This window comes from Pteropus vampyrus, unplaced genomic scaffold (genome assembly GCF_000151845.1).
Source record: "Pteropus vampyrus isolate Shadow unplaced genomic scaffold, Pvam_2.0 Scaffold199, whole genome shotgun sequence".
Taxonomy (NCBI): Eukaryota; Metazoa; Chordata; class Mammalia; order Chiroptera; family Pteropodidae; genus Pteropus; species Pteropus vampyrus.
In genome coordinates this window covers 2465749-2479271 of record NW_011888980.1, presented here as the reverse complement: position 1 = coordinate 2479271, position 13523 = coordinate 2465749, and the positions used below count along the sequence as shown (strand labels likewise).

The 13523-nt window shown below is 33.3% G+C and overlaps 1 protein-coding gene across 4 annotated transcripts in view; it reads left to right on the top strand.

The window, feature by feature from the left end:
• AGTPBP1 (ATP/GTP binding protein 1) overlaps positions 1 to 13523 on the top strand; it is a 131091-nt gene that overhangs the window by 25506 nt on the left and 92062 nt on the right. For all 4 annotated transcript variants that reach the window (XM_011372065.2, XM_011372066.2, XM_011372067.2 and 1 more), the window contains exons 4-7: positions 6975 to 7042; positions 9489 to 9552; positions 9976 to 10122; positions 12282 to 12413. In XM_011372065.2, coding sequence (XP_011370367.1) covers positions 6975 to 7042; positions 9489 to 9552; positions 9976 to 10122; positions 12282 to 12413 — 411 coding nt within the window. The remainder of the gene's footprint in view (positions 1 to 6974; positions 7043 to 9488; positions 9553 to 9975; positions 10123 to 12281; positions 12414 to 13523) is intronic.

Genomic DNA, 13523 nt, shown 5'->3' with positions numbered 1-13523 from the left:
ATCTTCTGAACTAGAGATAAGAGAGCTCATATGATTATTCTGAGATAAGAGAGATCATGTGATTATTATGAGATTTATATTTAAAAGAATGTTAAAAATGTTTAATAAATGATATTTCTATTATAGGAAGCTAGTACTACTGAATTGGTATCAAAACCTTGACAGAGTACAAGAGAGAAAAGTATTAACATTGCACTTAGGAACATAAATGTGAAAAATCCCTGATGATTTGACTCTTTCATCATTATGTAGTGTCTCGGCCTCCAGTAATATTTCTGGATTTAAAATGTTTCATCTAATAATAATACAACCCCTCCATCTGTTTTATGGTTATTTTTTACATATTATACTTTTTTCCCCATTCCTACTTTGAACCTGTTTCTGTTTTTCATTTTTGAGTGTGCTTCTCAAAGATAGCATATTGCTGGATCTTGCTTTTTTATCTAATCTGAGTGTTTATTGCTCCAAGTTAATGTATTTATTCATATAATTAGACTTAATCTGCCATTTTGTTGTTTGTTTTCTATATGTTTCATCTTTTACATTCCTCTCTCATCCTTTACTGCCTTCTTTTGTGTTACCTGTTGATTTTTTAATTAAGTTTTAGTTTTCTTACTGGTTCCTGTAGGGATTGTAATATGCATATTATTACAGCAAACTTTAGATTAATACTAATGTAATTCTGGTAAAACATTGAAACTTTCCTCTAATATAGCATCATTTTTTTTTCACTCCATTGCATTGTTAGAAACTCAACAATGCAATGTTATAATTATTGCTTACATAATTTAATGCCTTGTAAAGAAGTTAGGAAAAAATGTGGAAAATTCAGTACAGAGTTTTGAATGAAGAGCAGGCTTAAGAGCCAAAAACTTGGTACTTAAAGTAATGGAAGTGGAGTGAAATTTTGGGAGGATTGTAGAAGGAGAAAGCTGAAATTTGTGTCCTGGAAACTATCTACATTTTATACGTGGCTATAAGTGGATCCTGTGAAAATGAGAAAGTGCATTCACATTTATAGTTTCTATGTCCTGATGAATTTAACCTTTTATCATTATGGAATATTCTTTATATCTGGTAATTTTGTGTTGATGTATATTTTGTCTGATAATAGTATAGCCCCTCCTTCCAGCCCTCCCACTTTCTTATGGTCATCGTTTGCATGCTATAGCTTCCCATTCTTTTTCTTTCAACTTATTTGTATCTTTGAATCTAAAGTATGTCTTCTATAGACAGCAGTTTGACATTGTCTGCCTTTTAATTCGAGCATTTATTTGTTAACATTTAATGTAATATTGATTGGACTTAAGTCTACAATTTTATTATTTGTTTTCTGTTTGTATTTTCTGTTTTTATTCTTTGTTTCTTCTTGTCCTGCCTTCTTTTGGATTATTTGAACATTTTTTAGAATTCCATTTTAATTTACTTATTTATTTCTTAGTGATATCTGTTTGCATTTTTAAAGTCATTCCTCTGGAGATCATAATAAACATCATTCATTTTTCACACTTAGAATTCATATTGTAACATCAAGTAAAATTTAGAAACCTTGGAACTTTATAGATCCATTTACTGTTCTTTAGCTATAGTTTTTACTGTTCTTTAGCTATAGTTTTTATATGTATCATATCTATATACACTATAAACCCTACAAGACAATTTTGCTTTAGACAGTTGTCTGTATTTTAAAGACATTAAGAGGAAAAAAAGTAGTTTTTATATTTACTCAGATACTTATCATTTCTGAAGCTCTTTATTCTTTCCTAAACATGTGAACTTGATATGGTATCATTTCTCTTTTGCTTATAAAATTTCCTTTGGCATTTTTAGTAGTGCAGATCTGCTGTGGAAGTCTTTTTTCTTCTATTTGACAATGGATTTATTCCACCTAATTCTTAGTATATTTTTACTGGATAGAGAATTGTGAGTTGACAGTTTTTGTCTTTTGGCACTATAAAATGCACTTAAAATAGTGCTTCCATTATTTTATGGCCTCCATAATTTCAAGGGAGATGTCTGCTGTTTTGGATCTTTGTTTTCCTGAAAGTTATGTATCATTTTTCTCTGGTCGATCTCAGAATTTTTCTTTAGTTTGGTTTTGAGAGATTTGGGTGTAGTTTTATTAATATTAATCCTGCTTTGAATTTTCTGTTTCTTGAATCTGTAAATTTATGTTTTTGTTTCAAATTTGGGTAATTTTTGGCTGTTCAAATGTTTTTCTTATTTTCTCTTTTCTTTTTCTGGGACTGTAATACATACATCAGCCTTTTGGAGATTGTTTCAGAGGTCCTGGAGGCTCATATTTTTCAATCTTAATCCTCTCTACTATTCAGATTGGATAATTTTTATTTTTCTATCTTCAAGTTCTCCGCTTTTTTCCTCTGTATTCTGCCATTATGTTAATCTAATTAATTTGCTTATTGTATTTTTCTATTCTAAAATGTGAATTTGGTCTTTTTTTAAAAAATAATTTATATATTTTGTGGTTTCCTATCTTTTTATTCATTATGAGCTTATTTTTTGAATGTCATTGATCATAATTATAATAGCTGCTTTAAAATTCTTGTCCATTTTGATTATTGAAAGTTGAAGAAAACATATGGTATAAGAACTGGGAAAGGCTATTAAAAAGAAGCCAAGAGGGGAAGCAGTAGTCAGCAATGTAAGTAACAGAGAGGTTAGTTAAAATAAGGATCTTTTGGATTTGACCATAACAAGAACACTTTAAAGTGGTGAGATTGGAAGGAAGATTACATATGTTGTAATGGGAGTGGAAAATGAAATAATAATAGGAGGTGAGACTATTTGTTTGGGGAGCTTCATTGAGAAAGAAATAAAAGGGGAGGCAAGATAAGATAAGGACTGTTAAGTATGTGGAAAAATAAAAAACAGTGTATAGATTCATGAGTAGTAGGAAGAATGGGATTTAGAACATAGTGGAAGGGACACTTCCATCTCCTCTCCCCCAGACTGGAGAAAGAAAAGCAGGATTATTAAGGATTGGATATATGAAGATATGGAGTTTTGTCATCATTTGTAGGATTTCATCTGTGGTAGCTGATCACTTTGCCTCAGTTCGTTGAGGAAAGTGTAGATGCTGAGAGTGGGGAACAGAGGGTTAGGGATTGAGGACTGATACAAATTTTAGAATAACTATAGGCTATTTATTTGTAGGGAACATGGTGTTGGTTGTGAGTTGAGATAAGTGAAAAAAAGTTTTGTGTTCTCAAATGACATGGAAATGGTGAATTTTTTTGGTACTAACAGTATGAAATTAGAAGAAGAAATTATTGCGGCATTATATTTACTGTGATTTAGGAGTAGAGAATGCACATGTTAGCGTTCACCTCTGTATAAGGATTTGTGGGGGAAGGTTAAAGCATGGGGCTTGGAATCCAAGCGAGGTACGCACTGATTTTATGGTAAAACAGCACTACTGTTTATGAATTGGAAGTTTCAATAAAAGTAACAGTGAGTTTTACATAAACCTTAGAAAGAAAAGAGGAATAGGAATGTTAGGAGACTATGGTCTGAAAGTGGGAGATTGGAAGTTCAAGATATCAGAGATAGAGCAATTTGAGAGGGTTGGTAAATTGGACCATGGAAGGAAGGATTTTGTTGTCATAAGATGGATAACTTATGGAACTAGGTATTTGAATGAATCATACACAGTGATACTGAAGTCAAGATCATGGTAGAATTTAGAGTAGAGTAGAAAACTGTGTAGCATCGAGTTTTCATTTAGTGTGAGGAATAAACTAGATGGTGGTGGATGTTATGACCAGGGAAGTTAGAGGTTGCATTGTACTGTCTTCAAAGGAGAAGAGGATTTTTTTGGTGGGCGAAGGTGGGGAGGGTGGTCTCTTTCCCTGAAGGTGAAAATGTAATGGTTTATTGGTAGTGGGGATCTTAATCTTTGGAATATTATGTATGATGTTAATACTGAAAAATAATTTGGTTTTAATATTAAATCAGTGGCCTTATTTAAAATAGGATGCATTAGGGATACCTAAACAATATTTTATTTATTTTGCAGGTGAGGAGCTCAGAAGGAGAAAAATGATGGATAGGTTGGGTTGGCAGAAGAATCATACCTTTTAAAACAGAGGAATCTGGTTTTACAAATAAAATTATATACCTGGGGCATGACTGTCCATCATGACCTGCCCAGTTAGCAATTTATGATTTATTACAGCACTCCTTTTTTGTCCACAGTATCCCCTTTTGGTCATAAATCAATCCAAAAGATGCATTGATGACCAGCCTTTTGTTTGGATAGTGTGGTCTGACAGCGGTAGGAAGGCTCATTCTCAGGAAGTCTCAGTATCTACATTGTCTTGTTGAAATGGTGGATCACTGTGGATGGGGCAATACTGTAACCATGGGATGTGAGTTGAGACCGAATTTTCCCAAAAAGGGAAGGGCAGGTAAATGGTAGGCAGTCAGGGCTTATGACCTTAATTGTGGAAAAACACTCTAGATCATTTATATCATGTGAACTTTCTGATCCAAGTTTTACTGTCTCATTTTTCTGTATTTTCTCGAAATACCTTTATCAAACCTTGGCAATAGTGTAAGGTGTCTCCTTTCAAAAATGTCAGCTCACAAGTTTTTCGTCTGACTTAAGGCCAGCTAAATGTCCTATGATGTATGAAGGAACACAGAAACTGAAAAATGGAGAGCCAGGGAGCAGGGAAGAATCAAGTGGCCATCTTGGATTTCCCATGGCCTCGATTGTTTGTTTTCTTAATTATGATTTTCCTGTGCAGTTTAACATAAAAGACAGATCTTTTAAAGTGTTTCAGGGACCCTTTTGGAACACCACAAAGTTATTTCTACATATATTGAGATTTTAACCCTTAAAATCTCAATTTCTAATGAAAACTAAGAAGTAAGCAGTTGGCATTCTTTAGCTTGGCAGATTTATGAAGACATTTTATAATCTCTAGAAACATTTCATAGACATCAAAGTCAGTTATTAACATAGGCTCATTTTTATAAAACCTAAGTAAAATAATGTCTGTTTTACTTAGACCAGCAAACTTAAGCTAGCTTTTATTTACTAAAGATTAATCTTAGATTATGTGGACTTCAAAAGCATTTGAATTAGTTTCATATATAGAGACACATATACAGACCCAGAGACCTTATAGAACTCCTGGATCCAAATTTTGTTTCTGAGGCATTTACAATTTTTATCTGTCCTTGACAAGTCAATTCCAAATGACCTTTCTACTTTTAAAATAAGGACAGCTATTAAAATACCTCAAGGAATTGAGTTGACATCAAGTGACATCATAGATTGATCTGTTTATCTAAATCTTCTTTTTTGAAAGATTGAGAGACCAATTAAATATATGCTTTTCATTCGTTCTACCTAATTTTATAGCTGACCTTTTCTTGTGCATGCAAAAGATTAATTTAGAAGTATCAAAGGATCCTTATCTTGGCCATTTTAGTATTAATGGGAAATTGACTGTCCTGATACTTGTTGGCCTTGAAGGCATGATTTCCCATGTTAATTTTGAGATCTGTAGAGTCTGAATAAACTTTTAGGGAAAACCAGCCCTTACGTGCACATGTCCATACAAGCCAAAGGCGGTGAATATCCTTATAGGACTATTTCATGCCCTAGAGGAAATTTTTCCTCAGGCAACCTCACAAAGATTCTTAGTCACCGAAGAATACCTGAGCAAGGGCCAATGAGAGCTTCCTGCATGCCGCCAGAACTACAACACTTTCCAAGACTTGGGCCCCCTCTCTCTTGGGGTGAACTCGTTCCAGGGTGCACTACCTTCTCTATTTACCCCACATCCCCTTCCCTGGGCTCCCACCAGCTTCTCTGGGATTGGCTGCTTTACTGTACTGGATGCTTTGTGGCACCTACGTCTGCCAGTCTGGATTTGGGACTCTGCAATAGCTATCATCATCTCATTGGCTATTTGGAGTGGGGAGGCAAGAGTCCTTTCTCTTTCAGAGCTCGAGAGGGTTCAGTCTATCATTTCAGCAGCAACAATTTTGTTCAGACTTTCAGTAAGTAATCAAAAGCCAGAATTAAGAGCAGCAGCCCATTATTTTTTTTCTAGGTTGTCTCAACCCTTATTCACTTTGAGGATTTTCTAAGAACAGGTCAAATAAAGTCATGGCCTACTACTTACAGCAAGGAGGCCTGGAATTCTGAAAGAAGACTCACCCAAGTTCACCTGATGCAAAGTGCGAGCCAGTGGGATGCAATGGGCCCTTCCTTGCTTGCTTGTATCTAGTACCGGGTCTGGGATTGAAAGGTGAAGGGTGGACTTCTTCAGAATCTTGCTAACTACATCATGCAAATGCCAATGTAAGAAATGTCCAAACCTGTAGCGAATTTTGATGAGTTTATTTGAGCCAAAACTGACGACGTAATGGGGAGCAAGATCTCAAATGCTCCCCTTTCTTCTCTTAGTAATCAAAGGAGAATTGTGGAGAAGCTCTAGAAACCTTTAATAGACGTAATTTATACTTTTTTTTCTTCCTTAGTTTTATTTGTTTTTGTGTGAGTCAGAATTTTTTTAAAAGTATTAATTCGATAAAAACATTTAAAAGTGGAACAAGGTTTCTCTTTTTATCAATTTCGATGAAATGTTTTCTAGGTCTTCTCATAAAGATGATAAAGAGCTTTGCCATTACCATTCCTACCTCACTTCCAGTTCTAGTACTTGAACTATGTTAATGATTTTAAGATTTTAGGTGGACCAACAGGGATTCACCGAGTCCATGATAGGAACTGGGATGAAGTGCAAGGGAGGTCCCTTGAACTGATATCCGGAAGCCCCCGGAGAGTAGCATTAGCAACATCAGAGGGAGAAACCTCTAAGAACCAATATAAAGTGTTTACTAGACCAGTGGAGACATGTTGATTTTATGTTAGGTGTATAATAAAGCTATATGTAATTTTTTCTTTCATGTTTTAGAAGAGATTTTTTTTCTACTTTCAGAAAAAACAAGGAGAGAAATGACAGCCAAAGGTTCTACAGGAATGGAAGTCCTGCTGTCAACATTAGAGGTGAGTCACTGGCAAACTTTATTGTGTATCTGTTAATGCCAAACGTCAGTGGAGGAAAAAAAAGTATATGAAATATGAAATTTTTATCCTAGATGTAAAGCCAGTGAATGGGTTTGTTCTATGTTTAAATTAACATTTGGAATAGTGGTATGAACATTCTAATATATATTAGGTAAACCTCTAAGTATGCTTCTCTATGATTATAATGATAGCCACATTTTAAATCTTAACATGCCATTCTGATTGGTAATAGAGAAGAAAGCATTTGCTTAGGAAATAAATCTTTAGTTTAAAATAAATGATTGATATCAGAAATTCTCATTTATTGTATTATATTAGCTGATATATATTTGTGATTTAGTTTACTATATATACAGATAGATCAGCAGAATATATCAGAATCAGGATTTTTTATTTTACTCAGTGCAGTGTGAAGAACAAGGAGAAAGTACCATTGTACACCTTAAATTTACATAGTCTTGTATGTCAACTTTTATCTCTATAGAGCTGGAAAAAAAAGAACAGAGTGTTAGTTCATGCTTTTTGGATAGGAATTACTTCCTGTCAAAACTGACATTAAGCTGTTATTTTATTCTAAATTGCTCCTTACTTCACACGCCAAAATAAAATCCATATCAAGCAAATATTTAAGCATGGAAAATAAAATCATAATAACTAGAAGAAGTAATGAGAGGAATTTTCAAATAATCTGACAACAGGAAAGACTTTTCTAAGTGTGAAAAAACACAGGAGTTGGGCAAAATTGATCAGTTCAACTACATTTACAAAAGTGTATGGAAAAAACACCATACACACTTGGCAAATTGAGGAAAAAACATTTCAACTCATACAATTTCTTTAACATATAAAGAACTTCCACAAATTAGTAAGGTAAAAAAATCAACCCCATAGAATGACATATAAAGGTTATGAACACACAGTTCCCAGAGAAAGAAACAAATTGTACTTGAGATTGAACATTGTTGGGTTTTTTTTCTCCCTCTTTACTCATGTCACAATTTATTGAGGTCAGCAGGGGTGGGAGGTGGTGAATTACATATGGGAGACTTGTCTGGGTAAGGCCTAGAGATAACAGTGCAACTTCCATTCAGGTTTCAACAGCCTGAGCTCAGTCACATGGCACAAAACGTAATTACAAAAGGGTTAGAAAATGTGGTTTGGCTGTGTACCCAGGAAGAATATGAATCAGTTTGCTGAACACAGAGCAGTATTGCTGCCACATCCATTCTTCTCTTTGACAAATATCTGTTCCTCTCATTCTTCCAAATTCCTTTCCAAAGAGTCAGTGGTCCAGTTAATCCCTCCAATGCTAAGACAAGGGTCTCTGGTTAATGCACAGTCTCTACCTGGTCTGGATGGGGCTTTTTGGTTTCATCAATCTGTGAGCTAAAGTGGTGAAACAGAGGCAACTCATTTCCTTTTGGGAAAGGGAAGAATAAGAGTCTCATGCCAGTTACCAATACATACCAATTCTGAAATTCTTCTGTAAACATTGTAAAATCCTCTACTCTGAGGGTGAGGCAGTTCCTTGAATAGGCGATGCAAGTATCACTTTTAGTAAGAACTATAACCAAATACAGTGTTTAAATATTTATTAGATTGGTTGTCCAGACTTTGGGAAATAGTTATTCTAATACATTGCCGGTTCGAGTGTGAATTACCCCATGAAGAGCAATTTAGTAATAACCATCAAAATACGTGCTCATATTCTTTTACTCAGAAATTCCAGGAATTCATCCCACATACAGATGTAATTGATTCCATGTAAATATATGTACTTAGTCTTTTGTTGCAATTTTTTAATAACAAAAGATTTTTAAAAATCTCATTGATAGGTGACTGGTTACATAATCATTGGCTAAGCCATATAGTGGAAATATATCTTGTAGCTCTTAAAAAGAATGAAGAAACTATTTATTGATATGTAAAAATATCAATATACAAAACAGTATTTGTAGGGCAATATCACTTGGAGAAGTAAATTTGTATATACATATATATTTGCCTGGATTTTTTTTTTTTTTTTAATGTATGCACATTATCTGGCTGGATACATAAGGTAATGTAGTTATCTTCTGAGAGGGGAGCTAGGAGACTGGATAGTCATCACGTATACATTGTAGTGCCATTTACATTTTGATTCATTTATTTTGGTAGAAAGTGATAAATTCAAATGACATATTATATCCTCTTGTAATAATGTTGATACTAAGAAAGTAATAGCTCAGATTATTTGCAACAATTCTTAAGGGCAAGAAGAAGAGACTGAAATGATAAGTGAGAATACTGGAAACCTGAATACATTTGTTCTTAGAGAAATTGGAAATGTCATCTCTAAAAGATAGGTAGTTCCCAACAGGAACAGAAAAAGTTTGAGAATCACAGATTTACAATGGTTTAATAAAGCAAATAAACTTTATTTCAGAACACGAAAGATCTTCAAACTACACTTAATATCTTAAGCATTCTTGTTGAGCTGGTGTCAGCTGGTAAGTTTTTGTTTCCTTTGGTCTAATTTCTGTTTGTAAACAGTGATCAACAATGTGTCATGTGTACTTTATTAGAATTTGCTGATATTCGTGTAGAGGCTATTCTGAATATTGGAATTTGGAAACTGATATGCCATACTCTTTTGTTGTTGCTTTGTCATTGGTATCTTCCACTAACACTCAAACTACCCCTGAAGCCCATGTGTTTCAGGAGCCTTGAATACAGAATTTTTTGGCATCACTTGTATTTATTCTCTACTGTTTTCTAATTAAAATAAATGAAACAAAAATTTTGATTTTGATGGTGTTCATTTTTTTCAGAAGTCATCACTTTAAATATTTCTTGAATGCTAACAAGTTGTGATATATACTATGTTACGGGAGAATTTGCTGTTTAGACAAATTTTGAAAAATTCTTTTTAGGTGGTGGTCGAAGAGCGAGTTTCTTAGTCGCCAAAGGTGGTTCACAAATATTATTACAGTTACTTATGAATGCCAGCAAGGAATCTCCCCCGAATGAGGAATTAATGGTGCAGATTCATTCTATTCTTGCAAAGATTGGACCGAAAGGTAAGGAGTCTCCTTGTATGATTATCAAATCTGAAACTATTTTTGTAACATGGATTTTGTGTGCCTTGAAACTGGTAAATTTTTAAAATCTAAAATGCTACTGCTTTTTCTTGGTCTTAGTTTTATTATGCTTTTTACAGTCAATTACTGACCTTCAAGAATTGAGGACCCTAAATTCATGAGGAATTCCATTGCATATTGTGGAAAAAGGAAGAAAAATGTATCAAAATCCTAAGTGTGTCTTTGTGTGTGTGCATGCACCTGCGTGTATATATGTGTAAAGGATACATATAACATGGGTATTGTTGAGGCTAGAAGAAGGGTATATGGATGGGAGTGCTTTGAGGAGCCTGGAGGTAAAATGTGTCTGCTTTTTATTAATAGTCATATTTGCATTGCATCATCTCAATACCCAAAAAATTCACAATCTATTTAAGACCAAAAGAGATACAAAAAAATTGTAAGACTGATTATTGTAAAGTAAGACATGCAAAATATTTAAAAATACAAATTGAGAAAACATTATGAAACCAAAGGAGGAAGTTAATTTAAGTTAGATTACGTTAGGTTATATCCTTTGAATATAACCTGAGTTCAGTTTATAGTTGTCTATCTGCACAAAGATTAAAATGGTTCCCTAAACTCTTTGAATAGTGATTTTTAAGAGTTCCACCATTGCCTTGCATCATACACGTGGGTTTTAAGATTTGAAGTATTTGGTTAAAATGCTTTTCCTAAAAAGTGTGTATTTATGTATATACAGTTTATGTATTTATAGTTCATCCATGTCTTTATGTATTGTATAAATATTTAAATATTACTTTTAACAAGTATTGTAAAGAAAGCATCCTGAGATAACTTTCATTTTCCACACTTGATCTTAGCCAAAGGCTGAGAAGTAATAACTTAAATTTTCCAGATATCGTAGGAGCCTTAAGACTTAAATATATATTCAGTTTATTTAAGAAATATATTGTTAGCGGTCTTTTATTTTTCTTTAATTCTTATATTTGAGATTTAAGGGCTCCCTTTGAGATTTTTGCTGAAAATGAAAAATAAAATGAGATGATCTTATTTAGTGATGAATATTGTTATATTATGCTTCTTCTACTTAGAACCAGATTATCTTCTTACATGAAATTAAGATATTGATGTATTTAATTTATATTTGTATTTATGTTTTAAATTGTAGTTCATTTTTTGAATTTTCTTTTATATTTTTAAATTTGTGCTATTTCCTTTATTATTTTCCTAGTTTTTCATTTTTGTCATTCAAGGACATTATGCAGTAATTTCTTGGGTGATTTTCTATCTTTTTTTTTTTCTTGTGAGATGAGAGTAATTTAATTTTTCCTTTTTGACTTAAGATCCCTGTCGTTAATGAAATAACTCTGCTTGCTGGTTCTGCTTGCTTTTTTTGTTTGTTTGTTTGTTTAAAATCAGCATTCTTAAATTCTTGTTATCCAGATTGTATTTACTGTTATAAACTCTTTGAAAAGAAAAATGAAGATCTTCTTTTCTTCTCTTCCTTTTCTGTTAAAAATTAGATTCTGTTAACTTCATAAGTTATATAAATAACCACTATGGTGTACACCTGAAACTAACATAATATTGAATGTCAACTGTAATTGAAAAATAAAAATATTTAAAAAAGAATTAGACCACTTTAGAAATTTACTTGATAATGTTTACTAGATTATTTGCTATAGAAACTGTTCATTTTTCATTAATTTAAGTCTGAAAAGAATTCCGATAATATTAAATAAATAATATTGGTTGTGGAAACAGATTTTTTACAATTCTCTTTCACCATGTGCTGGTGTTTTTTCGAATGTGTGGGACTGGACAGACTTCTATGTGTAGTGGATTCGTTAAGTTCTTCCTTTAATGACAGTCTTAACTGTAGGGCTGCTCCATCTTCTCTCCCCTTGCCCTATCCTTTCACCTGCTGCATAGTACTTCCTTTCAAGCCATGTTTCAAAGGTACAAGGAATATTTTTAAAATCATACAAGAAAATGATTGTAATTTTATGTGTTTGAGGCCAGCTTTACATTTGATAATATGAATTCATTATATGTTTTTAGAATCTCATTGCTTTATGACATCTTCATTTCATTCAAAGTTACATATGAATAAATTGTTTACTTTTTTTGAACAGACAAAAAATTTGGAGTGAAAGCTAGAATTAATGGAACTCTGACTATAACCCTGAATTTGGTCAAACAGAATTTGCAAAATCATCGCTTGGTTTTGCCTTGTCTTCAGCTTTTACGAGTATATTCTGCAAACTGTGAGTATTTCAGAGCACCTGGTAGTTAACTCACTCTTGCCCCGTGGGAAAGATGTGGAAGAATATGGGGTTACTGGCAGCTGGAAAAACTACTGTGCCTATTTGGATTTTCACAGATAAGAGGAAAGTGGAGTTGGAAGGCATGTGGTAGCATAGCCATGTGGAGCTAATTATCTTCAGCCATCAATAGGGAAGTAGCAGAACAGAAAATAAATAGTACAGGAGCCTCTGAGGAAGCTGGAGAGAATAGGGATCACTGAGAGATAGCCTCAGATGGAGTGTCTCCTAAAACACACACACACACACACACACACACACACACACACACACACACACACACACACACTCTCTTTCTCCCTCTCTCTCTGTCTCTCTCTTTCTCTCTCATTCATTCATTCATTCACTCACTAATATTAGGTCCTAACCCCTTAAGGTATGGGTTTTCTCTCTGTTTTCTGACTATGGAATTGGGGTGGTTAACAAAACACCTGAAATTGAAATTGTAGAGTACATGTTATTGCAGAAAATTATTGCAAAATAATAATAAAAGTGGTAGGTGTGTGTGTGGCATGTATGATATATATGTATATGTTTACATGTATGTATGTTTGTATTTATATCTATACCTTGGCAATATGGCTAAAGGTGTGCTCAGGGAAAATAGCTTTGAACACTAAAATAGTTAGCATTTATTTAATTAAAAAGAACATAAAGAAATGAATGAATTGGATAGCCAACCACAGAAGTTAATAATAGGGCAATAAACACAAGGAAATAAGAGGAATGAAATAGTAAAGAAGAAAACCTTGGGGGAAAAAAAAACAGCCAATCTGAAAAAATAAAACAATTGGATTAAAAATAAGACAGATAAGCCACTGAATACCCCAATTTGGGAAAAAAGAAAGCAGCACAGACAGAAAATAGAAGGGAAAATGGAATAATAAATAGATACAGAAGAAATTAATATTACGATACAAAACTTTGAGAGCTATATTTTTGGTGGCATTTTATTGAATTAGCCACTAGAAGGCCAGTTAAATGGTTTATAATTTTTAAAGTAATATTCAGAGTTGAAAATGTTAGGCACAATTTTCTGATTAGGTAATTGTT